The 27,289-nt window shown below is 40.3% G+C and overlaps 1 protein-coding gene across 12 annotated transcripts in view; it reads right to left on the bottom strand.

Annotated features, from left to right (window-relative positions):
- Positions 1-27,289, bottom strand: part of Pphln1 (periphilin 1) — a 125,343-nt gene that overhangs the window by 47,956 nt on the left and 50,098 nt on the right. For 9 of the 12 annotated variants that reach the window (XM_036207762.1, XM_036207754.1, XM_036207755.1 and 6 more), the window contains 2 exons: positions 23,186-23,392; positions 20,393-20,454 (listed from right to left, as the gene is read on the bottom strand). In XM_036207762.1, coding sequence (XP_036063655.1) covers positions 20,393-20,454; positions 23,186-23,392 — 269 coding nt within the window. The remainder of the gene's footprint in view (positions 1-20,392; positions 20,455-23,185; positions 23,393-27,289) is intronic. The other 3 variants (XM_036207757.1, XM_036207756.1, XM_036207765.1) reach the window with 1 other exon arrangement.

The following is a 27,289-nucleotide window of genomic DNA, read 5'->3' as shown; positions in this document are numbered from 1 at the left end:
AAAAAGTATCACCTACCTCTTCCTTTGAAAAGCTGAACTGCTGAGCTGGAGTTTCTTAATCCCAACGCCAGAGGGCAGTCAAATCAACGCACAGCTCCAATAGCAGCCTGTGCAGTTAGATAGCTTCTCAGCCCCTTCACATCAACCCCTCTGCCCACCAACCTCAGCAAAGACATCACAACAAACAATGCCCTAACCATCTGGCTGGCAATCCCACACTTACATGGGGCTGAATGTGCACATTACTTGATAAGCGCTGTGGAGAAGTGCTTGGCTCTAGATGAGTTAAGCACCTACTCAGGGTCTGTGACAAGGGATCAGTAGTTAATGTCCAAGGGGGCTGGTTCTATAATTTAAAGTAGTATAGATGAATCAGTAAGGATTTTCAGGAGCAGAGCGGGGGCGGAGAAGCAGAGACCATAAAGAATGTTGTTGCTTACTGGTTAGACCTCATGGATTGCTGGGCCTGTTTTTTTTTTTTTTTCCCTCTCTCTTTTTTTTAAGCTTTCATTTTTACTTTGTATATTAAAAAAATTATTCATACAGTATATTCTGATTCCCAGATCCTCCCCACTTCCCCATCCACCCAAATCCACACACACCTTCTCTCTTTCTCTCTCTCTCTCTCATTAGAATACAGACAACTAAAAAAGTAATACTAATAAGATAAAATAAAAACAAAACAAAATAGGACAAAACAAACAGGACTTTTAAAAAACCAAAGAGAAATCACAACACATACAGACGCTGAGACGCACACAGAAAAAGCTCATAAAAAAACAAAATAGGGGGCTGGAGAGGTTAAGAGCACCGAATGCCCTTCCAGAGGTCCTGAGTTCAATTCCCAGCACTCACATGGTGGCTCACAACCATCTGTAATGAGATCTGGCGCCCTCCTCTGTATGCATAATAATAAATAAATCTTTAAAAAAAAAAAAAAAAGGAAACCATATAAGCAAAAGGTCTGTAAGATTTAAAAAAAAAAAAAAAAAAAACCCTTCCAAAACCATTGAAATTGTTTTGTTGGCCATCTTCTGTGGGGCATGGGGTCTGCCTTTAAGTGTGGTTTCTCCATTGATATTCCTTGGAGAATGGTAATTTTTCATTTGCAAGCGGCCGTCAACCGGAATAGCTTAAGGGTTAGGGATGGGGACTGTGTCTACTTTCCTCTTTGCACCGGGACCCCACCTGGCTTAGACCTGTGCATACTACCACAGTCTCTGTGGTTTCATTTGTGCATCGGTCCTGTTGTATCTAGAGGCCTTGGTTCCTTGGTTTCTTCCACCTCACTGGCTCGTGAGAACTGTCTCCTCTTCCATATAGCTCCCTGGGTTCTGAGGATGGCGAGGCAGCTCATGGGTAAAGGCTCTTGTCATCAAGCCTTACACTCCCGGTTCAATTCCCAAGAGCAACATGGTGGAGAGAACCAGCTCTCACAACTTGTCCTCAGACCTCCATATGCACACTGTGGCAGGAGCATACCCACATTTACACACAAAATGAATAAATTTTTATTTTTAAAAAATATTCATCATCATCATCACCCTCAGCTACTTAGTGAGTTTGAGGCCAGCCTGGACTACATGTGACCCTATATACAAAAAAGAACAATAATAAACCCCAACACTGATCTAGCTATTATAGCAGAAATTAGAATTGGATCCACACTGTGTGGTAGGAGTTAAAGGAGTCAAATACACAGCAACCACATCTACAGAAACACGCGAAGCTAGTCAAGGCTACACAGTGGATTCTATCTGTGAAATAAAACAGAAATAAGTAAATGGATGGGTGAAATGAGTTCTAGCAAAGTTTAACCTGACCCAGTATGCCTGTCCAATCGACATGTAACCAGTACTTGAAAACCCACTGAGGTACTTTACATTTCATTTTAAATCTTGAAAACCCGGGGTCCTATATTTTCCAGTTAAGTTACTTCTATTTGAGTGAGTCAAATCTCAAGTGCTCAATAGTGTGGCCAGAGATTTCCATCCCAGAAGCCCAGATTCAGGAGCAAAGAGAGAGGTCGGCTTCACAACATACAGAGAATAAAAGTTATCAGAAGAGAAACCAAAAAGCCAAGATAGAAAGCTTAAGAGACTTAAAACTTCTTATGAAATACTGTAGATGCTGGAAGAAACCTACATTTAGGATCTAAAGGTCAGGTGACTTGTTAGTCTACTAAGATATTGGGGAAACCTGTACTCAAAGTGTCAACCCAACATTTCTCTTTAAAAAAAAAAAAAAAGAAAGAAAGAAAAAAAAAAAAGGTTAGGACAGAGAAATTTGTACCAAAGAGACCTAGGGCTGATCCTATTTCGATGGTAGGTGCCTACCCGCTGTGGTAGGTGAGCAAAAAAGCCATCTTACAGAATAGGAACTGAAAATCCAACACATAAAGAATCTGACTGAAAATAGGGGATATTCAATAGAAAAAGATAAAATGAGGAGAATAAACAAAAGAGAAGAACCATGAAGGAAAATGTAAGGACAGGGTTAACTCTGGAATTTCAAACAGAAAGTATTAGGTAACTCCCATCAAAAGGCCACATCCCAGCAGAGTGACTCCAGAGGCTGCCAAGAGAAAGCGTGGAGCAGAGGAAGACAGCAGCTGGACATCCCCAGAACCCTGTAAGATCGATCACCTGTGAGAGCAGCGGAAACACAAGTCTAAGGAGGCTCCTTCCCTGACCACAGCAGAACCTCTAAGCCAGGCCCAGAACTCTGCATTCTAGATTCCAAACTTCAACAAAGCTTCCTTGGAGACTCCTGCTCACAAAACTCTTTGATAAAAACAGAAATAGGGAACCTTACTAATGTGTAAGAGTATAACTATCCTCAAGGAGAAAACAAAGTCAAAGCTCAAGACACAGGACCAACAATTCCCAGAGAACAGTCTAGGGTCTGACCACACCTACTGGCAGCTATAGATGAAACATGCAAAAAGAACTGTTATGGCTTGTGTTTTCAGAGATGGGCAGGTAGTCAAAGTGGGCTGAAAAGAATGTGAGCTAGAAATCCTAACCATCAAGGAAACACAAATACATCAGAGGTGAGGGTGGGGTCATCTAAATGGGCAAGCTCAGAGGACAACAGTGGCTTGGAGTAGGTAACAAGAAATAAACACTGCGGGAATGTTTCTCAAATCCAAGAATTAGGACACATATAAGACGAGAAAAAACCTCCTCACTGGAGTTAGGAACCAGGTGTAGAAAATGGCTAAGAATGAGAGAAGGTGTAGGTGCTGTATTTGGAGTGTTTGTGTGAAGGCAGGTAAGAAGTCCAGCATGCTAAGTGCTTATGGTTCTTGTGCAGCACTGTGTTCAGTTCCAAATCAGACTGCTCACTGCCTGTAACTCCAGCCCCAGGAAGATCCGAAGCCTCTGGTCTTCACAGGCACCTGCACTCACATACACATACCCCACCCACAAAAAACATAATCAAAAACAAAACCAGTTCTAAAAGTTTCGTTTTTTAAGTGAGATGTGTATGTTGTGTTTCAAGTCAATATACTGAGAATAGATCAAGGCAAAGGGAATAAATAAGACTAGCCTGGTGAGGGCCTGTGTCTCCTAACAAGAGTGCATGACTGCAAAGCTTGAGAAAAGCAAAAGGTCCAGTTAATTTCAGCCGTCACTGAGAACTCTGCGGAGTCATCAGATGTTAGTGGGAGCACTGGAGTTTCAAGGCAGTCTGTCTTCCATACACATCTTACAGCAGCATCACCCAGCAAAGGAAAGAAAAGCTTAGACACCAAGATCATCTGCATTAGCCTGCTAAATACTGAAAGACCTTTCTCAAAGGAGCTAGGAACCAATATATTTAAGGGCCTAAAGGGCTTTTTAAAAATTATATAAATAAGCTGAGTGTAGTGGTACACACCTTTAATTCCATCCTAGCACTCAAAAGGCAGAAGCAAGTAGATCTCTGAGTTTGAGGCTAGCCTGGTCTACATAGTTCTAAGAGAGCCAGAGCTACATAGTGAGATCCTGTCTTGAAACAAACCATACACACACACACACACACACACACACACACACTATATTGCACAACCGAAATGTTTATAATGAAGTCTCAAAATACACACATTTTCTATCACAAAGTACACTTTTTTCATCAAGAGGATAGCATCTAGCTGCATCACAAACATTGCTGCTCCAAGCAGAGAAAGCAAAGGGGAGAATGCAGTATGGGAAGAAGAGCCCACAAGAATTCTCTCAGGCACACCACAATTAATTTAACTTGGATGCTGTTTTAGATTTCTTTATTTCACAGCACTGGGCAAGAGTTCAACCACTGAGCACATCACCAGTCCCATTTGAAGCAGATTTCTAAAGCTCCGATTCTTCCCTGAATCATAAAGTTAACCGCAGCTGTTCAAGCTGTAGGTCAAATCAAATAGGCCATGACAGATGAGACCTTCCAGTCTGACATTTATGCACATACACACCACAGCATATGCATGGAGGTCAGAGGGCTGTTGCAGGAGTCAGTACTCTCCTAATACTCTATGGGCTTCAGGGATCGGCTATACATAGGTCATCAAGCTTGGCAGCAGATGTCTTTACCCACTAGGGCATTTTACTGGCCAGAGACACACTTTACATGAATTAAGTTTATTAGCTATAGGAAAATTTCAATGAAGGAGGAGAAAGGGATATCAGGAAGGAAGGAGGAAATAGATCTTAGTTATTATTTCAGCACTCCCCGCATTGAATACTATATTAATACTCCACACTAAACACTGACTGCTTTTCTAGTCAATGGCAACTTCAACAAGGAATTAAGGCTTCAAGAATCAATTTAGGAAAGCAGTTTGCCAACAGCCGGACAGTTTTTAAGAGTAAATGAACTGCAAACCCTAAATATCTTTTGTTTTTAATGTGGCACTGGAGAAGCAAGGACAACTTGACACAAGCTAAGGGAGTTTCCATCTGACCTATTATCACTCTATGCTTTCGGGGCTGGCTTAAGAGGTCTTTCCTGTGCTACGCAGTCTGACTCCTAACAGCTCTAAGAGACCCTAAGAGGGCCGGGGCGCGGTGGCTCACTCCTTTAATCCCAGCATTTGGAAGGCAAAGGCAGGAGGATCTCTGAATTTAAGGCCAACTGATCTACACACCAAGTCCAGGACAACCAGCCTGTTACACACAGAAACTTTGTCTCAAAGAGAGAGAGACACATTAAGACATGCCTAAACAACTGCAACAAAAAAGCAAAATCCTTTTTACAAGTTAATAACTGACTCTCCCAGAATCCTAAGCGGTTAGACTCCTAACCCATGATTCTCTTCATTAGGAAATGTTAGTGAAAAAGAACAAAAGATGGAGGCACTGGTAGAAAACTGGGCATAGGGCGGTGGTGGCGCACACCTTTAATCCCAGCACTCGGGAGGCAGGGGCAGGCGGATCTCTGTGAGTTCCAGGCCAGCCTGGGCTACCAAGTGAGTCCCAGGAAAGGCGCAAAGCTACACAGAGAAACCCTGTCTCTAAAAACCAAAAGAAAAAAAAAAAAGGGCTAAATAAATAAATAAATGAAAATAAAACAAACAAACAAACAAACAAACAAATAAATAAAGCTGGGCATGGTAGAAGACAGCTATAACCCCACTGTGGGACTAAGAATTGGAATTCTATGCTGACCCTGGGCTATACAAAGAGGACGGGATGTGGGGAAGTTTGAATGGAGAAGGGAGGAGTGGAGGAAGAAAAAGAAAAAATACACGTAGTAGCAGAACTCCAATTCACATTGTACTAAAGCTAAACTGGTCTTGTGACTACATACCTATCTGCAAAGAAGGGTTAGGAAATACAGGAGGGTTAGAAAGTACGGTCTTTGTGCCTAAGAAGTTGGGAATAGTTAACTAGTGGTTTGAATGAGACTGGGCCAAATAGTTCATAAATTTCAGTGATTTGTGTCTTGTAGTAGGTGGTTGTTTTTGTCATGTCCTTAAATACCTGACCTTTGGGTGTGTCCACCAGGGACCCTTAAGACCTGGGATGTATGTACGTGAGCTCTCTCTTCTCTTTGCTACCTTGTGGTCTTAGATGCTGGTGTGGATCAAGGCACAGCTCTCCTGAGAACCGTGTTGGGCCTTGCCCCACCCCTCTAGGATTCCTCAGCCAACTCCTTTATTCTGGTTGTGAGCTAACCCCTAAATAAATTCCTTTGACCATCAAATAGACGCTATAGATTTATCCCCTTATCTGGCGCCCAATGTGGGGCAAACTCCAAATGCCTGGGTAGCCTCTGCCTTCGGCCTCTGTGGCTGCTGTGACACACTTTCCATGCTTCCCTGTCTCTTTCAAAATGTCCACGCCTCTGAAGAGACAACAAGGGTCAGGGCAGGGTTCTGTTTTTGTCTTTTCAGGATAACAGAAATACTCATCTTCCAGAAATGAGGCTTTGGATAGCCAGACATCTACAGAGGCAGCAGAAGGAAAGACCCTATTGGTACCAATATATACTGGGTAATACCTCACTGCCTAATATCAATATCTCTTTAATTCTAGAAAAGTTGTGGTCCCGATTCAATTATAAATCAAACTGGCTTTGGAGTTGGAATGTGGCTCTCTCATTCTGTAAGCCCAAGCATATTGCTAAAATAAAAATTAGGAGATTCTGTCTCATATTGGAAGACCCAAGTGGTGTGAGACAGAAGAAAACCAATAATCTAAGGACCATTGTCATCTAGATTCCATTTCTTTCCATGCTTGTCCTTACTTTTGAAAAATTCTCAATCCAGAAAAAATCCAAAACTTTCCATCTTGATATCAAAAATGTTCCTTCCAGAGGTCCTGAGTTCAATTCCCAGCAACCACATGGGTGGCTCACAACTATCTGTAATGAGATCTGGCTCCCTCTTCTGGCCTGCAGGCATACATGCAAACAGAACTCTGTATACACAATAAATAAACCTTTAAAAAAAAATAAGTCTTTTCAATAGCAATCTCTGATGTCTCCAGAAGGAAGATGTGGCCCCAGTCCAGAATGATGCCATGGTATTCATGAATATTACTCAATGATAAACTTAGGAATGAAAAACCTCCAAGACAGTTCCAAGATGAGATGGTCCAATCATACTACACTTCTACCTTACCCATTTCTCTGATACTGGCTGCAGACTCTACAGTTAGTCCACTTGAGACCTAACTATCTGAGCTTTCTTATAGAACCCCACAGAGATACCATCACCTCCGAAACAGCAGGAAGCAATTCTAAGAAAATGAGGCCCTTTCTCCCAAAGGTTTCATGTTTCTCAGGGTTATTGATGATCGTTATAGGGTTGGGGGTAGAAGAAAATATTAGACTCAGTATTCTCCTAAAGAAAAAGGGGAGCTGGGCGGTGGTGGCGCACGCCTTTAATCCCAGCACTAGGGAGGCAGAGCCAGGCAGATCTCTGTGAGTTCGACGAGGCCAGCCTGGGCTACCAAGTGAGTTCCAGGAAAGGTGCAAAGCTACACAGAGAAACCCTGTCTCGAAAAACCAAAAAAAAAAAAAAAGGAAGAAAAGGGGGAATAGGGGTTGGGGATTTAGATCAGTGGTAGAGTGCTCGCCTAGCAAGCACAAGGCCCTGGGTTCGATCCTCAGCTAAAAAAAAAAAAAAAAAAAAAAAAAAAAGAAAAATAGATATAGGATATTAAGATAGATTAGTATATATACTAATAACCTGATTTAGTAAAATATCAGCCTTAGATAATTTGCACTGTTATGGATTCTTGTATATTGATACAAAAGTAAATTATTTTTATATTTCTATTTAAGATAATTTGTACATTGATACAAATAAATAACTATATTTGTTGTAATGTACATAATTTCTACTCTTATTTGAAATGTTTTTATATTGATTCAAATGTAAAATTACATTTTTCATACTATATGTATGTTCTACCTCTGTTTAGGGTATTTTATATATTGATACATATTTAGGATTGTCATATTGCACTATACATTTCTACCTGTTTAAGATATTTTGTGCATTGTTATAATTTTGAGGTCATTGTCCTTTTACTGTACATTTTCTTATAGACTGTTTACCTTATTTACATGAAGCCTTTGTCATAAGGTTATTTAGGTAGATAAGACTTACAGATTTATAGTCACAAATTGCTTGTTATCTCTATAATAGTTGTTAGTTAAGTTGTCAAGATTAAAGAGATGCATAGGTTAGATGGACAGGTAATCTTTAAATACTTCACTGACCTAGAGAATATGGCATTTAAATAACTTAGGATTCTGTTGATGGGAGATATGATTGCTCCTGGCAGCACCGATTTAATCTTGAGAAAATGTTGGGCTTCTAGGACATTTCTGTTTGAAAGCTTGTCATCTTGGCACAAAATGGCCTACTAGGTAAAGAACTGCCCTTGTCTCGAAAGATGACAGTACGAACGCTGTCTTTTCTGGATGAGTGAGACACAAGGAAAAGTAACTACTGAACCTTACCATGACAGGGTAAGATGGTCTTTCAAAATTCCTGCTTCTGAAAATGGTCTGTCAAATATTATAGGCCTGTAGCAAATTTGGATGCACCAACGATGCTGAGAAAGTTTAGGTGACTGTCCAGGCTGCCAGCTGTCTCTTTTCTACTCTCACAAAATTCCCAAAAGTTGCTTGCATCCATCTCCCATTTTCTCAGATATTATTATATTCCTTTTCAGGGTTTTGATGAGATTGAAGAATAACAGTTACAGTTACAATCTTCTCATATCTTAGCTAGAACATAATAAGTATTAGATTCAAATTCTTCAGGATAGGACATCTTTTGGAATGATCTCTGTAACATGCTGTTTACCTATGCTCTAGACTTCTCTGGGTGTTAGTATGTGTTTCTTTTTTGATGTTGTTCTTATTGGTTGTAGTTCCATTTGTTTATGTCATTACCCTTTATTTCTTCTTTATAATTATTCCTATTGTATATAGTTTTGTGTTAGGTAAGAACTTTCTTCCTTAGACAAAAGGGGGAGATGTAGTGGGTGGGTGGTTGTGCCATGCCCTGATGCACCACCCCTAGTGAGGAAGCACATAGCTGCTATGCCCCTTGGGCATGGCCACAAGGGATCTTTAATACCTGGGATGCATTAGTGCACTCTCTTCTCTTCGCTAAGAACTGCACTGGACCGTGTCCCACCCCTCCAGGATTCCATGACCAACTCCTTTATTCTGGTTGTGAGTTAACCCCCAAATAAATTCCTTTGACCATCAAATGGACTCCGTGGATTTATCCCATTAGTGTCTCGTTGGTGGACTGTTAGAAGAGATTTGTCATGGAAGGTGGTCATGGGAGGTTTCAGAAGCCCACAACAGCCCAGTCTTTCTCTGCCTCTGTGGTGGTTTGAAGGAAAATGGCCCCCATTGGCTCATAGGGAGTGGAACTATTGGGAAGTGTGCCCTTGTTGGAGTAAGTGTTGCTTTGTATAGTCATTAGGGCCCAGGGATCTCAAATGCTCAAGCCAGGTCTGGTGTGACAATCATTTCCTGCTTCCTACTGATCTGGATGTAGAACTCTTAGCTCCTTCTTCAGCATGGTTGTCTGCATACATGCCGCCATGCTTCTTGCCATGATGATAATGGACTAAGCTTGGGACTAAACTTCTGAAACTGTAAGCCAGCCCCAATTAAATACTTTCCTTTATAAGAATGCTGTGGTCATGGTGTCTCTTCATAGCAATAGAAATCCTAAATAAGATAGCCTCCACCTTGCAAATGAGCTCTCAGCTACTGCTCAAGCACCATGCACATCTAGTCTGCCTGTCACCACGCTTCAAAACTGTAAGCAGCCGGGTGTTGGTGGTACACACCTTTATCCCAGCACTCGGGAGGCAGAGCCAGGGGAATCTCTGTAAGTTTGAGGGCAGCCTGGTCTACAGAGCGAGATCCAGGAAAGGCACAAAGCTGCACAGAGAAACCCTGTCTCGAAAAAAAAAAAAAAAAAAAAAACTGTAAGCAATCTAAGTTAAATGTTATAGAATTATTTTTTTAAATATTTTATCCCTTCAAAAAGAAGGGAGAAAGTTAGGTGTAATGGGGTATACTTCGAATCCCAGCACTCAGGAGGCAAAGGTCAGAGATTATAACTTCAGGGCCAGCCTGGTCTACATAGTAAATTCTAGGTCAGCCAGGACTATGTAATGAGACCTTTTATCAAAAGAGAAAGGAAGAGGAGGAGAAGGGAGAAGCTGGTAAGAAAGCTTAGCAGTGAAAAGCACCTTCTGTTCTTCTAGAGGATCAGAGTTCAATTTCTAGCAATTCCTAGTTCAGTGGCTCACAGTGCATATAACTCTAGCTCTAGAGGATCAGAGATGCCTTCTTCTGGCCAACACACACACACACACACACACACACACACACACTGAAAATTAAAAAGAAAAAGAAAAAAAGGAAAGTTCAAAAAACTCGTATTTATCACTCCCCAAACCTTCCTCACGGCCCCTAAAGATGCTAACAAAATGCTAGTTTATAGTGCTACTGCAGAGCCTGTGATCAAACCTTAAAATCCATGTGTATAACTGTGGATTGTACATCACAATCTTTTAACTTCCTCTGTCCTTCATAGCATTTCAGCAATACATGTTAACTTTGGCATCTTAATTTTCCAGAAATGTCCTTCATCAGAATTCTTTTTTTTTTTTTTTAAGATTTATTATTCATTATGTATACTCTCATTACAGATGGTTGTGAGCCACCATGTGGTTGCTGGGAATTGAACTCAGGACCTCTGGAAGAACAGTCAGTGCTCTTAACCTCTGAGCCATCTCTCCAGCCCCCAGAATTCTTTTTCTATTTATTTTGTATTGTTCAAGATGAAGTCTCACTCTGGCTTGAACTCACTACAACGCTCTGGTTTGGGCTGAGATTTCAGATATTCACCACTACATCTGGCTTTCCATTATCACGTTCTAAACATGATATCATATTCTGGTAGTTTTCTTGCTCTACAATATCACCAGCCTCAACTGCTGTCTACCTGCTGTTTCCTCTATATTTTTAGCAATCCATGATCCTCAACCCAGTCTCACTTGGTACCCTTCCAATCCTGACATTATATAAATATCAACATTTCATCCTTGAAATTCTGACGTGTCATCCTTCAACCCAAACCCCAAATTAATACCAAAAATCTATGACTTCCTAGTAGAGTTGGACTGCTGAACCCTGGAAATCCCACTGGCCTATGAGTCAGTCCACCACAGTGCCTGTCTCAATTCCCAGCAGCCCTTCAATCTCAGTCAGTAACATTTGTACTTGTCTTTGGGAGCTCAAACTACCATTGTCCTTAATCATTCTCCCAGAAATCCTTTAACCCACCGCCAAACCCTTGACTGTCCATCAGTCATCTCACCTTCCCACAAACAATGAGCAAGAGAGCAGCAGTAAGGAACACATTACCTCTACCTGGTTTGCCTTCCTGCACACTCTTCTCCCTTCTCACTTTATAGGATCTCTCCCTCTACAGTTAGCCCTCCAACCAGTGCTCTTCATCTTGCTTCTCTGGTGGTTGTGTTCAGTCACCCTTTACTACCTTTACTACCTTTACTACCTTTACTACCTTTACCACCTTTACCACCTTTACTACCTTTACCACCTTTACTACCTTTACTACCTTTACTACCTTGGATCTTCAGCCTTACTCCTTCCCTTTAACCCATGAAAGTACCGTTGACCTAAAGAAAAAGCAACCCAAAGGAACCAGGGTTTCTCCAGCTAATTAGTTCTCCAACTCCTTCTGAAGTATTTTTAATTACTTATCCACCTATATTGAATCTCCTTCTATCCTGCTTACCTTCATGCAAACAAACTCAACGGTCATGTTAATCTTCACACTTCAATTCTCATTTGTAGATGGCGTGGCTCCAATTCTATTTCAGATATTCCATTACTTCCAGAGTCTGATCTCACTCTCCTCCTCATGATTAACTGCATCTTCTCCTTACACAATCTTAACTTTGAATACTACTCTTTGCTTGAAACTATTCCTGTTATGTATACACAGTAAACACCCATCAAAAGGATATTTGCCTTTCCCTTCTCATGCCCATCAACCACATCTTGATGATCTTTTACTTACAAAACATATCAAATATAATTCTTTTTCTCCATCCCCATTTCTGCTTCTCTTTCAGACTCAAGGACTTTGCTTCAGCAGCAATCAATAGGAGCATTAGCACAGCAATATCAGGAAGGAACTGGTCTCCAGTCTAAATGGATGCCACAAGTGTATCAGGCTTGGTTCAGAAATGGGGAACTCTGAATATGCAGAATCTAATGTTTTTACATATAGTAGTAAACAAGTTTAATCTATGAACTGTTGTTTTTTGCTCTTTGTGGGGCCTGCCACCCAGCTCCCAAGTGAATCACACGCTGAGGTTTATTCTTAATTATAAATGCCCACCCTTAGCTTGGCTTGTTTCTTGTCAACTTTTCTTAACCTAAATTAGCCCATCTACCTTGTCTCTGGGCTTTTACCTTTTTTTAATTTCTGTATATCTATCTTTCTTATTCCGTTACTGGGCATATAGCTGGGTGGCTGGCCCCTTGTGTCCTCCTCTTTCTCTCATTCCTGCTCCTCTCCTCCAAGATTTGTCCTTCTAGTTCTTTTCCCTGCCTGCCAACCCCACCTATCCTTTATCCTGCTTCGCTATTGGACACTCAGCTCCTTACTAGACCATTAGGTGTTTTAGACAGGCACAGTAACATAGCTTCACAGAGTTAAGCAAATGTAACATAAGCAAATACAACGTAACTTTATATCATTAAATAAATGTTCCAGAGTGTAAACAAATGCAACACACCTTAATATATTCCACAATAATGAACAAAGAGAAAGAACAGTCACTGCAAACATTTCTCTAAGAACCACCTGAATAATAAGCAGTCAATCTCCTGAATACTTTGGTAAGGCCTATAAAAGCAAAAGACTCACAGAGAGCCTCTCCTGACAACACAAAGTCAGGAGCCTCACTGACAGAAAAGCATGTACAAACATATAAAAGAAATCATAATGCCACAAAATCATGGTCCTCAATACTGTATAAAACAAATGCAGTTATAAAAGTCCAGGCACCTTTGTATATATGCACTCCTAGCACAAGTCTATTCCTCCTACTTCTGGAGGCCACAAAGCCCAAGATCAAGTTACCAGCAGATCTCATGTATGGCAAAGTCCTTCTTGGTTTATAGTTGATCCTCATATGATGGAGAACAGAGAATTAAGTTCTCACTGTCCTTAATACAGGTCCCAACCCCAATTACAAGGACTGTACCTCCATGTAAAAAACACCTCCCCAAAAGTCTGAACCAACACTATCATGTTGGGGATTTGAATTTCAACACAAAGGGTTTGCAGTGTAGTTTGTAGAGTGCTTGTTTAGCATAAGCTAAGCTATGAATTCCAACCCCAGCACAACATAAACTAGGTACATACCTGTAATCCCAGCATTCGAGAAGTAGAGGCAGAAGATCAGTATTTCAAAGTCATCCTCCATTATATAGCAATCTGAAGATCATGCTGAACTACATGAAATCCTAACTCAAAAAACAAAACAAAACAAACAAAAAAAAAAACCAACCAAAACTAAACTAACATAAACTTCAAAACATGAATTTGGAGGAATGAAAACAGGTCTATAACAATAGCTCTAATAAGGCATTCAGGCAAGAAGAACTCAAGCCAGGAAGACCATGTGAAAGTGGGATGAAGAATGGTACTGCATAGCTTCAAAGTATAGCCCTTAAGGGCCTCTTACCGATTACCTAGGGAAAATTAGCTCAAATGTCTGCAACTCAAAGAACACATCACTTTAGGAATTGTGCCAGCAAAATGTATAACCAAAGTCTAACAATCATGAAGAAACATCAGACTTTATTGAGAACATGCCACACAAATAATTTGGGGCTGGGGATGAAGCTCAGTGGCAGCATGCTTGCTTAGCGCATGTGAGGACCTAGGCTCAGCACCCCAGTACTGCAAATAATACTTTTAGAAATATCTGCTCATTGTTCATCTTGCCAGAAACAGGAGCCCTAAGGAAAAACTAAGCTGGCCCAACTAAAGGAGTTTACCTGAAAGGTACTTTGTGAGCCCACCTCAATATTTTTGTAGCATATTAGGGGCACTGTTGGAGACATTAATAAGACCTCCAATGGATGGATATCGAAGTCCTTTAAATTGTTTTAACAACTTGTCTATAATTTAAAACTTTAATTTCTTCCCACAATTCAAATAATCACTACGTTCTCCACTGGATGGGAGGAAACTTAGCACTGACATGGCTTTCTTACACACCCAGAACACTACCAACATACTAACTAGCCACACTTTTTGCTTGATGTAGTATTCAGTCAACTCTGTTCTAAAGCAAATGCTGCTTTCTATCCCTACAGTCTTTTATGTAGGAAATCTTCCACGTACCCACCTGATACAAAGAACAAACAATAGCCAGCCAGATAGATGGCAGGCAGTAAAAGCCATAAACCATTACCATCACCTAGAGACCATGAGAATACAGGAAGATGCAAAGGGTCAAGTAGTCTTTGACCAGTCTGCTTTCTTTTTCTGCACAATTATGCATAGTTATGTTTAGAGTGCATAACTTGTTTTCTATGCATTATAAAATGTGGGCTACGTGAATGCAGCATCTTTTTACTCAGAGGATAAGAGTATCTGGCATAAAATAAACAGATATATAAGAAATGTAGATAGCATAAACAATGAACTCCATCCATGAAAACAAAAATTTTATCTTGTTTTAATGCTCATGGATTAATTAAGAAAACTTACTAATGATGATTAATGATAAATGAATTTTAAGGTAGAATATTATAGGCAACATTGAATGATCAGAAAATAATTAGAATATATCAAGATCGGACCAGGATAATCAAAAGTCACCAGAATTATAGGATACAGTTATAGCAGTACATATAAAGGAAATTATAAACTCATTTACATTAACAAGAAAGGAAACAGAAAATCATCCAAAATTAATTTTTAATGGAAATATGATTCAGCTCTTTAAAGAGGGCATATGACACGTGTCAAACTTTAAAATGCACATGACTGTGGCTAGAGCCCAAACCTTCTCTTTAACCAGGCCTCTTCTAGTTCACTTCACTCCACCTGCATCCGCAGCACGGTCCCTCACTCTAGACTTTTTCATATATGGTATTTTTATAGAATTCACATCTTTTAAGGCTATTTTCTCCTCTTAGTTCTTTATTCTTTCATGTTATCTTTAGAACCAGTTTACTAATTTTCAATATAAAAAACTGAATTTTTTTTTAAGGAAACAAATTCACACCCTATTGTTAACAGAACTGACATTTTTATGGTACTCTGCTCAGACACATGACTCTACTGTTAGTCAGGTCTTCCAAAATAACAGGCCATTTTCTTCATTATTCAACACATTTCTTATGCTAGAACATTAAAAAATATTTTCTATTGTATGCTACTGACGGTTGATGTATTAACTGCTAATTTTCTAATATTTCCAATAGCCAATAGGTTTACTAGACCTTTGGTCATGAAGAAATGGGGCTTTGCTGGATGAAGTAAGTGGGTGACTAGGTGTGTGTCCCCAACTTAAAACCTGAAATTGTGAGTCAGAATAGATGTTACTTTCTGCAAGTTACAGTAAGAGGAGCCGACTAACACACATCCCTTACAGATCTCATGAACTGTGGGGTAAAGAACCCCAGTCTCAGAGAACTGTTTTGGGATCATAGGTGAGGGCTGCTCATCTAGGGGTATGGTGCATTCGTGCCGTGGGATGACAAAGGATTGCTGGTCCTGGGAGGACTGGAAAGCAGCAGGCTGCAGGGGCGTCAAAGTGAGGTGGGAGAAGAAAGGCTTCTGCTAGCAGCAGCCATAGGTGATCGACCAAAGTTTACAGAACACTCAGATACATAGCAGACTCTGTCCCACAGGAGCAACAGAAATAATAGATACTGAACAGAAGAGGTGTAGACATCAGTGGTTACGTGAAGTGTAAAGCCAGCTGCAGATGGAAGAGAAGGTCATGATCTTGATGACTTTGCCTTTGCTATTCTGAGTGGGGATGGCAGCACGTTTGCACACACCTGGTATTCCTGCTTGCCCTGATCATGCTGGTGGTTATCTCAGCTCTTACAGTAAGAATACAAAAAGAAGACAGGTGAGGGGCAGTATAAAAACAGAACAGACAGCAGTAAAACTTTAAAAATAATACTGATCATTTCTGGAAAAGGGTAACACATTGGCTATTGGAAATACTAGAAAATTAGCAATTAATAAATTCCAGCAACTAGGGACCATGTTTCAAAGTATAAAGCCTGTGAGGGGCACGTCATATTGAAACGACAACACTGCATCCTAGCCCCAAAGGCTAACCATCCCAGAATGTAAAGTGTATTCAATTCATTCCCAAGAGTTCCCCATAGTCTTATCTGTTTGTTTACTTTTGAAAAGCCTTCCATTATTTATCCCTGGCTGGACTAGAACTCACTATGTAGACTAGGCTAGCCTAAACTCAGAGATATGCCTTTAATCTTCCTTTAATCCAGAAGTATGCACAGTTGCTACAGTACTAACAATGTGTAAATGTCTAAGAGCAAAATCTCTTCTAGGACTCAAAGCAAACTCTTAGCTGTGAGCCCTTGTAAAATTCCAAAAGTAAGCCTCATACTTCCAATATACAATGTGTTGTGTGACTTTTCCTTCCTTTTCCCAAAAAAGGCACTGATGACCAAACCAAACCAGAGTAAGAATGTATTGAAGGTTCAAGTTACTTACAGGAGTGTGAGTGTCTCAAGGCAGCTGAGTTACCCCAAAGCCTATTTCAGCAAGGGTGACAACTCACAAAAAGCAATGTCCCTGAGGTTCCCACAAGACTTACAGAAAGCTCTGCTGGGCTCTCTTGGCCTCAGCCTTAATGTTGTTCACTGCATTTATAAGAGGAAGAGCTTTGTGAATAATCTGAGTTTCTTGGGCCTTACGTCACTGGTTTTCTTTGCCTCCCTCCTCCCCGTGGAAAGAATGTTTCAATTCAGAGGAAATAGCTACTCAATACAATGTAAACAGTAAAATACCCATTCCAAAATAAACAAAGAAAACAGCAGAGAACCAAACCAATGCAAGCCCAAAACATCAAATCTTACAGCTCCATGTTCAGCATGGAGTATTCAAGTATCATGATATGTACTCCAAAAAGCTTAGGCACCCTACTGCCTTTCTCATTGCAAGCCCTATCTGTTAGGATTCTGTACATGCGCAGCCCAGGGTCCTGCGCCCTATGTCTTACATCATCAGCAGGTGCTGGCGACTGCGTACCCACCACGTGGTCACAAAATCCCTGCCTTAAAAAGCCGGGCGCTGGCCCCCACACTCTCTCTGTTCTCTCTCTGCTCCCACCATCTTCCTTTCTGTCTAGGCCTGGCTCTCCTCCCTCCTATCCCCTCTTTCTAGTAAAAACTCCAGTAGTCATGGCTGTGGCCCATGACTTTTCCACCAGTAACCAGCGCCGCCACCAGTGCTGTTTATCATAACCATCACTATCTAGTAGGCTACCTGCAGCTTTCCTGAACAAGTGTTCCACATTCCTAACATCTCCAAATTTCTTAGCTATCAACTACAACTTGGGCTTCGCACAGCACCCTCTAGGGGGCAGGTGCCAGCAACTCTGACCTTGCTAGACACTGCCTGGCCTCCTAGGGTTTCTTCTGAAATTCTGCAAGTCTATATGGCACTTCTACATTGCCTGTCTGAAAAACCAGTCATGTGGATAATACCAAGGTCAGCTACCAGCTTAACCAGTAGAGCCTTCCACCCCTACAATAGCCTGAGTGCCTTAACAGTTAAGCACAGGAAAATTCATAGGTTGGGAAAGCTAATTCCCGAGATGAACTAAGGCATTTTCCTTATTATCCAAGTACTTGGCTTTTTTTTTTAAAGTGCTAAAGATGAGAAATCAAGGCCATGGGCATACTAAGAAAGTGTTCTATTTGACAGCAGAGGAATAGTTCATCATTTAAGAGCACTTGCTACTCTTGCAGAGAGCCTGGGTTCAGTTCCCAGGACCAACATGGCAGCTTACAACCATCTGCAACTCAGTTCCAAGGGATCTTTCTTCCTCTTCTGGCCTCCTTGGGTAACAGGGATATATGTGGTACATATACATAAACACAGGCAAAACATTCATACACATAAAATAAAAACAAATCTTGAAGAAGTGAGGAAGGGAGAAAGGAGGGGAGGGAGGGAAGGAGGGTTGGGGAGAGGGGGGAAGAGAGAGAGAGAGAGAAAGGAGAAGTGCCCTCTCTACCACTGAGCTACATCCCCAGACCATGGTTTCTTTATCATAGCTCCGATCTCTTTGCTTGGTCTCAAGTTCATCATATGTATTTACTTGTTTTTCTGGGCAAACTACAAACTTTTAAACCTCCCACTGTGCTTTTTGCTCAATTCTCACTGTAAACTTCGATGTAAGAGACCAGTAATAAATATATCCCAACCTAAATACCAGGCTGCCTTCAAATCTCTTCCAGTACATTTGTTTGTCTATTATCATTATTAAGTTCAGACAATATAGTCTCAGAACATGGTCAAGATAAGACAAAGCTTTGATGCAATGTAACAGGCATGACCAAGCTCTAGAGCAGTCGCAGAGAGTATCCTTGGTTCTGCACAAATCGAACGAATGGTCGTTACTTACACTCCACTGTCTGTATGCTGGCTTTCTGAGCTCTCACCAGGACCACAGAAAGCTCTGCTTGTGTCACATGACGCTGTTTCTACAGACATTACCAACTCCTCCTGCCACAGAGGCACTTCCACAGGCTTAGAAAGCACATGGCCACAAGCAACAAGTCACCCTGGCCACCACCTTCTGTGCGACTTCCATCACTGTGACAAACGGCTGAGAAACAGCGACTTCAAGCACCTCAGATTTCATCCTGACCACAATTTCAGAGCCGCCAATCCAGAGCTCTGCTCTGCCAATTCAGGCTCTGCTGAGGGCCTCAGGTATAAGGTGAGAGGAAAACATGAACTGAATGGGAGAACAGGCCTGCTAGGGGAACAGTTGCACAGCAATAAGAAACTCTGAACAACAACTTCACTCCTGCTGTCTGCTCTTCCAACCTGCCCAGCGTCCTTTCCCTTTTGTTCTGGAAATGAGCACAGACCACAAGTTTCATTTGCAAAAAATTAAACTGACTTGACTATAGAAACCTGCCAACTTCACCTTCTGTAAAAAAAAAAAAAACAAAAAACAAACAAACAAACAAAAAAAAAAAAAACAAAAACAAAAAAACAAAAAACAAAAACAAAACAAAACAAAACACTTGTTTAGCTCTGGGAAGACTCTCCTTTGGGGCAGGGATGCAAAGGCCAGCCTAGAATGGTCACAGAGACAAGATTACGGTAACAGCCATCCCCATATAAGCTATTAAGTATTTCTGATTGGGGCTGGGCCTCTTTAAGCACTAGCTAGAGACAATAGCTGCACAATAACGAAAGTGCTTCCCTTTATCTCCAAGTGCCGAAGATTTCTTGTTGGGTAAGGGGGAGTGGCCTTAACTAGGTGAGGCAGAACACCCAAGCAATGGGAGCACGTGTGGAGGACTCACTTCCGGCAGCTATGAGGGCCAAAGTGACCTAACTTTCTCCACTCCTCAAGATTTTAGCACCTCCCAAAGAAGCATCATCAGCTGGAGACCAAGCTTTCACTACATAAGCCTACTGGGAGCATTTCTTGGTCAAATCACAGGTCCCAGGAACAGGAGAGAACAAACCCCCCAAAAGTTGTCCTCTGACCTCCAGCATAGCACATACAAACCCCACTACACAAATATACACATACATATACAGAAAGAAATAAACAAAAAATTTAAATAGACCACCAGAGATAATACCTTACGACAGAAGACACTTTGTAAGGCTGAGTGCTTTCAAAAAGCTACTTCTGGAAAAATAAAAAATGCTTTACTCTACAGTTAAAGAAAATTATACCTCATAATCCATAAACATTAAGAATAATTTAGTAATTTTTAAGACTATCAATATTCAGACATATTTTAAAATATACAGTCAGTTATAAAACACCAACCAATGAGGAAAACCAGTTATTAGCTACATCAGACACAGAGATAATGCTTTCTGCTTTTGAATTCAAACCCTAATTAATGAAGACTCCAGCTACACATCTGCTGTTAGATTTCTAGGCATGCCTTTAATCCCAGCACCTGGGAGGCAGAGGCAGGCGGATCTCTGTGAGTTCGAGGCCAGCCTGGTCTACAAGTGAGTTCCAGGAAAGGCGCAAAGCTACACAGAGAAACTCTGTCTCTAAAAAACAAACAAACAAAACAAAACAAAAAAAGAGTATCAAAGTACTTATTATTCTCATCTTTTTACCTGTATTCAGGCTGTCGGCTTGTGGAATGATCGTCTCTTGTCCATCTGTAGCCAGAATCATCCTGTAACATAAAAATTTAATTTGGGCTTTTGTCACCCTGTTTGAACAGCCTCTGAGGTACAATTACAATGTGGGTAAAAACACTTCTCTAGGTATTCCTGAACTTCCAAAACATGATAAATAAAAGATACAAGTCATCTGTTCCAGCAACTAAAGAAGACTATGAACCTGTGGTACCACTTACCTGTAATTTTAAAAATGCATTGTTCTCTTGGTAGACACACATACTTAGTGCCACAGATACACGTACCAACATGATAACAGATACTTGCTCTCTGAGGACAAGGGCCTAATCAAGTGTACATTGCTCAGTCTTTTCATTTTCCAAGCTCTCTCACCAATGTTCAGGTTCAAGGTCAATGAAGAACTTGGTACTCTTTCCATTTTGCTCATTTTCTCTTCTCATTCATCTCTCAATAAAGGTACAATTAGAAGCACTCTAGTGAGAATTATCACTGATAAGCAATATTACATTATGTGAATTAATCAAATGAAGCACTTTGGTCCTCTAAAACACATGTTCAAAGAGACATAAAAGCCAACCACATATGAGGCTGGAGAGATGCCTCAGTGGTTAAGACACTTGCTACAGAGGACCTAGGTTTGATTCTCTGCACCCACAGATGGCTCACAACCACCTGTTACCTCCAATTCTGGGAGATCCAATGATCTCTTCTGGCCTCTATGAGAACTGACACACGTAGTGCAGGTTTGCATGCAGGCAAAACACACATAAAATAAAAATAAAATTTAGGCTTGGCATAGGACACATGCTTTTAATCTCAGCACTCCAGAGGCAGAAGCAAAAGATCTCAAGTTCAAGACCAGCCTGATCTACATAGCAAGTTCCAGGACAGGCAGGGCTATATATAGAGACTCTGCTTCAACAAAACAAAATAAATAAAAAAATAAACAACACAACATGCAACTTACAGTAAGAGAAACCGATTTAGCTAAAATCTTATTTTTCATCTTCCTCATTAACATCACAAACCCAACACTTGTATAAATAAAATGTGTCTGTATTTTCCTTCTCAATGTTAAAAACCAAGAGAAAATAAAAACTCCACAGTATAATAAAATACTAAACCTAGTAAGTAGTTTAAGTAAATTCTAGATAAAAATTAGTGCTGCAAAAGTGTAAGGACCACAGGTGTGCTAGTCATTTACTTAAGGAGAAGAAAAGGTGAAGTCTGAGACCAAACAAGTTTTTGTACTAGTATGGTTTTGTTGTGTGGTGTTGAGGACTGAACAGAAAGAAGACTTGCCAGCACGTAAAGCCGCAACTCTCACCCCTCAACTGACCCAGCACAGACAATCTGGAAGAATGAAATAAGTAACTGTGTTGTGGCTGAAACACTACTACCAGCTTTTAGAAAACAATTCGTGTTCAAGAGGAATCAAATACAAGCCTAGTGAAAACAAAACTCACCAGATGGCCAGAGTTTTCATGAAAGGAAAAGGATGCCTTTGCTCTGACCAAATCCTTCCTCCCTGAGACTACCTGGAGAATGGGTCTGACAATAAAATGCAATATCTCTAGTATAGAAATAATGTTTACTTCCCAACACCTAGACCCCTCCTAAAGGAACAGCATGGCACAGTAAAAGCCAGCAACGTCAGTAAGAAGGCTGTAGCACCACAAACTCAAGCCATAATCACCAGAAACCACCAGAAAGCCCCATTACCACTTCAGAATCATCAGGGCTCACACTATGAAGGACCCGAGAACTGGACTCCCATATATACTAACCCTCAGAAATCACTTACCTCCACTTCTTCAGTTGTCACCGTGAGCTCACAGTACCGTGTTTAAATATATTCTATTGGTTACCATGTTATATAGCACAGGGAAAGGAAAAAGGGAGAAGGATGGCAAGCAGTCTAGAAGAGAACTACTGTAAATGTGTAAGCTCGAGGACACAGCAATTGCTTCCAACACTTTCAATAAAAGTAATCAATTATCAAAACCTTAAATACCTACTTCTACATTATCAAGAACACATTGATAGTCTTAGTAGCTAACATTTTAAGCATTTACTATCTGAAACAATGACTTGACTGAATTCTAATCTCAAACAGTAAAGACCTTAAAAGCAAACAGACCTTAAGAATGCTAACAAAAAATGAAATAATCAACTTAAATCCAGCTCACCCACAGTGTTTATGTTAAAAATAAAGCAATGATAAACAGGGACATGAAGTGACAAGTTTTGACCATCTGTTCATCACTGACTATCAGTAAATCCCTGCAAGTTTAAGGTAAAAAGGCAAACAAGGTATAGGGCCAGGCATACAGCTAAGTAGAGAGTGCTTACCTAGCATGAGTGAAGCCATGGGCTTGCTGCCCGGCACCACCCAAAAGCAAGCACGGTGGAATTAGTATGTACTCACTAACCAGAATCACCAGACTCTTGACTACCAGTGCCCTTTGGAGCTATAGCCAGGGGTCAACAGCACCTCACTGGAATGGAAGCTAAACCCTGAAAACCTAGCTCCGCAGCACCCAGGAGGCCGAGACAGGAGGCCAGCAAGTTCCAGGCAAGCCTGACCTGTACAGTGAGACCCTACTGCACAGGGGGTAGGGGGAGGCTGCAAATAAAACCAAGCCAAGCAACACAAGAGCACAAGCAGCAGTACCCACTCTACTTCCAAGGCCTGCACACAAACTTTGGTTACATGAATTTCAAACTTCAAAGAAAGAACAATTAGTACGCGGGGAAATTACATACTCCTCTGTGAGGTGGGCCACTTCTTCGATCATGAGAATAACTGCGGCCCTCGTCATAGTCTCGGTAATCAACATGACTGTAATATCTACTGTAGCCTCCTTCATCGGGTCTGGCTAGCAGAGGCGGTCTCTTGTCTAGCAGAGGCGGTCTCTTGTCTAGCAGTGGTGGTCTCTTTGGCACAACATTAACTACTCTATGGTAGCCATCCTAAAACAGACAAAAAGAAATATAGAGACATCACTAATTTCTCTCTTTGGTTTTGGAAATGTTTCTTATAAGCACAGGAGTTCTTATCCATAATTCAATAGAGTAAATGTATAAATGAACAAAAACCGCACTAATGAAAAATGTGAATATAAATAATAATAAAATCTTCATACAGATTAATGGAAATAAAATTATTCAATAAAAAAATCATTCAAAATTAACACACAACAATACAAAATGACAATCATAGATTAAGAAAAGGGGACTGGAGAGAAAGCTCAGGAATTAAGAGCTCTTGCTGTTTTTCCAGAGGATATAGGTGCAGTTCCCAGCATCCAGATGGCAGCTCACAACTGTAAAACCAATTCCAGAGATTATGACAACCTCTTCTGGCCCCTGTGGGTACTTCACTCACATGGCGCACATACATGCAAGCAAAAAAACACTTATGCACATAAAATTAAAAAATGTCTAAATAATAGTGTAAGTAAAAGAAAAGGTAATTTTAACAACAGCAGCAATAAACTACACACAGTAACTACAGCAGTGTTGATCCTAATGACAATAAAGACAGCCCACTATGTTACAGCAGTGTTACTCACAACAACAAAGACAGCACACTATAAATGCTACAGCAGTGTTGTTCCTAATGACAATGAAGACATCACACTGTTTTGTCAGCTGTGTTTAAACTATTCTATTAAACTATTTAAACAGGGCTTATGCCCATAAACCAACAAGCACCTACCAGAAAGATCAAAAGGAAACATTCTGCTATTTTTCCAGAAGCTCAGGAGAGAGAGCTTTTAGCTTTTTAGGTTTGGACGCAAAGCTGACTAAACTTAGAAGCAGTTTCCACAGTAATATACTCTTGAAACTTTTACTAACTTGGTTGGGATAAGAGAAGCCCAGTGGTGAAGGGCAACAATGGCTCTCACATGGTAGCTCACAATAGTCTAGAACTCCAGTTCCAGGGAACTGACCCTCTTCTAACCTCCTTAGGCACTGCATGCAAATGCTGCCCATACTTCATGCAGGCCAAATACCCATACATGTAAAAAATAATAACTAAAAAAAATTTTAGTCCCTGAGTTTTGTGGGATTTGAGGAATTAGACAGAAAACAGAGTCTGTCGTATGTTAATAGCTAATATGAAATGCTGCGGAATGTCATTCTGTATGCTGTGAATGTGTGTTGCTCTGATTGGTTGACAAATAAAGCTGTTTGGCCAATGGTGAGGTAGAATAGGGTTAGGCAGGACATTTTAACAAGAGAGGAGGAAGGAGAAAGACAGACAGAACAAAGGAGACACGGCTAGAAGCAAGATGTAAAGGTACCAGTAAGCCACAGGCTGTGTGGCAAAATATAGATTTACAGAAATGAGTTAATTTAAGATATAAGAACTAGATAACAAGAAGCCTGTCATGGCCATAGTTTAAAAATAATACAAGCCTCTGTGAATTACTGGGTCTGAGAGGCTGCAGGACCGGGTGGGACACAGGAAAACCTTACAACTACATTTGGCATACCAACATGGGGCTCTCAAATTTCCATAAGGCCTAACGGAGTTTAAAAAGAGCTTCTAAACACACAATAATGGAGCCAAAAAACAGCTTTCTACTTCAGGTCTCATGAGAGTGGGTCAAGATATAGAGACACCAAGGTACAGAGGCGCCATGGCATGATGTGCAGACTTGAGCTACAGTACGGCGGGTTCAAGGCCCATGAGCTTGAGTGTGTGTGGTGGATTCCTGCCACTGTACACAGTGGCATCTGCAAACTGCATGGCATGGTGTGTGGTGGATATAGCTTTTGGTATAGGAGGGGGAAAAAAGTAAAGAAAGAAGGTTTTGGGGTTACATTACTGGATGGAAGAGTTGTCAGTAAGCATGGTTCCCAGAGCTGGCAGTAAACATAGTTCGCCATGTTGGGAAGCTGAGGTGGGTGGAGCCAACAGCCAAGGCTGCTGCCTTGGTCCTAGCCATACAGTTAGTTTAGCAGTTTAAAATCTCTCCTGGTCAGAGGATGACAGATTCACAATAAGACAGATTCAGATGAAATAAAACAGTTTACATTGTGTATAAAAATATATGTGGGCTTGGAAGAGAGAGGAAAAGGAGTATATGTAATTGTATAAAAAATAGTTTTAAAAAAAGTCTTTAAAGAGACAATAAGAATAATATAAAAGTTAAGCCATATAAAGATGGAAATCACACAGATAGTCTGGGTTATATTGTCTTTGGGATTTTTAACTGCAGAGAGCCATTTGATTGTAAAAGCTGCTGAGTTAAATCAATATGTATATTTTAAAGATATCTTAATTTCAAAATTTATGTCTAAGGATACATTGCTTTGGAAAAGAGGTTCTACTTTTGTTTCCACATAAGATAAGAACTTATGGATTGCTTCCAGGCTAATAAGGTTTTATCAAGGAAGACCCCGAGAGGTCTCCAGATGATCCAACATCCAAAACAGTTTCAAGACAACTGGCTCAGAGAATACAGCCTCACAGACTACTCCAGTCAGGACTTGACCATAATTCTTTTCTCAGGATCCCCATAAGACTACCAGTGGCCCCTATCAGCAGGAAGAAGCTTAGAACACTATGCCCACATTGCCAAAAAATGGATTATGGATGTTTGTCTTTCTTTAGGTTGTTGGCTACAAATTGTTATTGGTCATAGTCAAACTCTTTCTAAAAGAAGGGAGATGTGATATAAATATATAGGATATAAATATGATAGGATAAAAAGGTAGATTATTAAATCTACTTTTAAAAAGAAACAACTCGTTTGAAATGTTTTACATTGCTATAGATTTCAGTTTATTATAAATTTAAAGTTAATTTGTTATACTGTATGTATATTTCTACTCTTGTTTAAAGTATTTTGTTTATACAACTCATTTGAAATTATAATGTATAGTTGAAAAATACAGATTAATAGTAATCTATGATAATCAAACTTATAGTCATGCTAGTTAAGTTTTCTAGATATACATAGATATATTTCAATTAGGTAATCTTCAAAAACTTCAAAGACCTACAGAATATGGCAGTTAAAATGTTTTAAAAACTTATACTTTTCTGAACATTGAGACATGTCTGCACCTGGCAGCACCAATCTACTTCAGAGAAGATAATGGGCATTGAAGAAACTCATTATTGAGTTTGCTTTCTTTGTAGCAAAAGTTAGCCACCGGGCAAAAAAATGCCCTTGCATCAACTGATGGACAGTATGTCATATAAACTGGACATGCAGGACCCATAGGAAGGTGACCACTGAATTTTGCAAGGCAAAATGGTCCTTCAGGTTTCTGCTTCACAGAAGAAAATGCCAGACATTCTACAGGACACAGAAAAAAATAACTGAGAGACTAGGCCTATAGGCTGAAGAATGATGCCCCAACATTACAGAGGAACTTTGGGTGACTGTCCAGGCAGCCAGCTGTCTCTGTCATTCTAGTTACTTACAATGCATTTCCTGTTTACTTACGTAATGTTATATTCTTCTGAGGTCTTTGATGTAGTTGAAGACGAAATAGTTACAATTTACCTTGGTTATGATAAAAGATAAATTAGATATGAAACTTTAGACTCACAAATATAGGATATATGATAGAATATTTTCTTTAATTTTGCAAAATACAAAGAGACTAGATATTGTAACTGTAATTCTTACTTGTTAACTGTTCTTTTATATGTAATTTTACTATGTTAAAGTTAAAACCTTCCTTTTTAATTAGACAGAAAAGGAGAAATGCTGTGGAATATCGTTCTGTATGCTGTGAATGTGTGTTGCTGTGATTGGTTCATAAATAAAATGCTGACTGGTCAGTAGCCAGGCAGAAGTACAGGCAGGATAAGCAGACAAGGAAAATTCTGGAAGAGGAAGGGTT

This window comes from Onychomys torridus, chromosome 16 (genome assembly GCF_903995425.1).
Source record: "Onychomys torridus chromosome 16, mOncTor1.1, whole genome shotgun sequence".
Lineage (NCBI taxonomy): Eukaryota > Metazoa > Chordata > Mammalia > Rodentia > Cricetidae > Onychomys > Onychomys torridus.
This window is presented reverse-complemented; position numbering and strand designations above follow the sequence as displayed.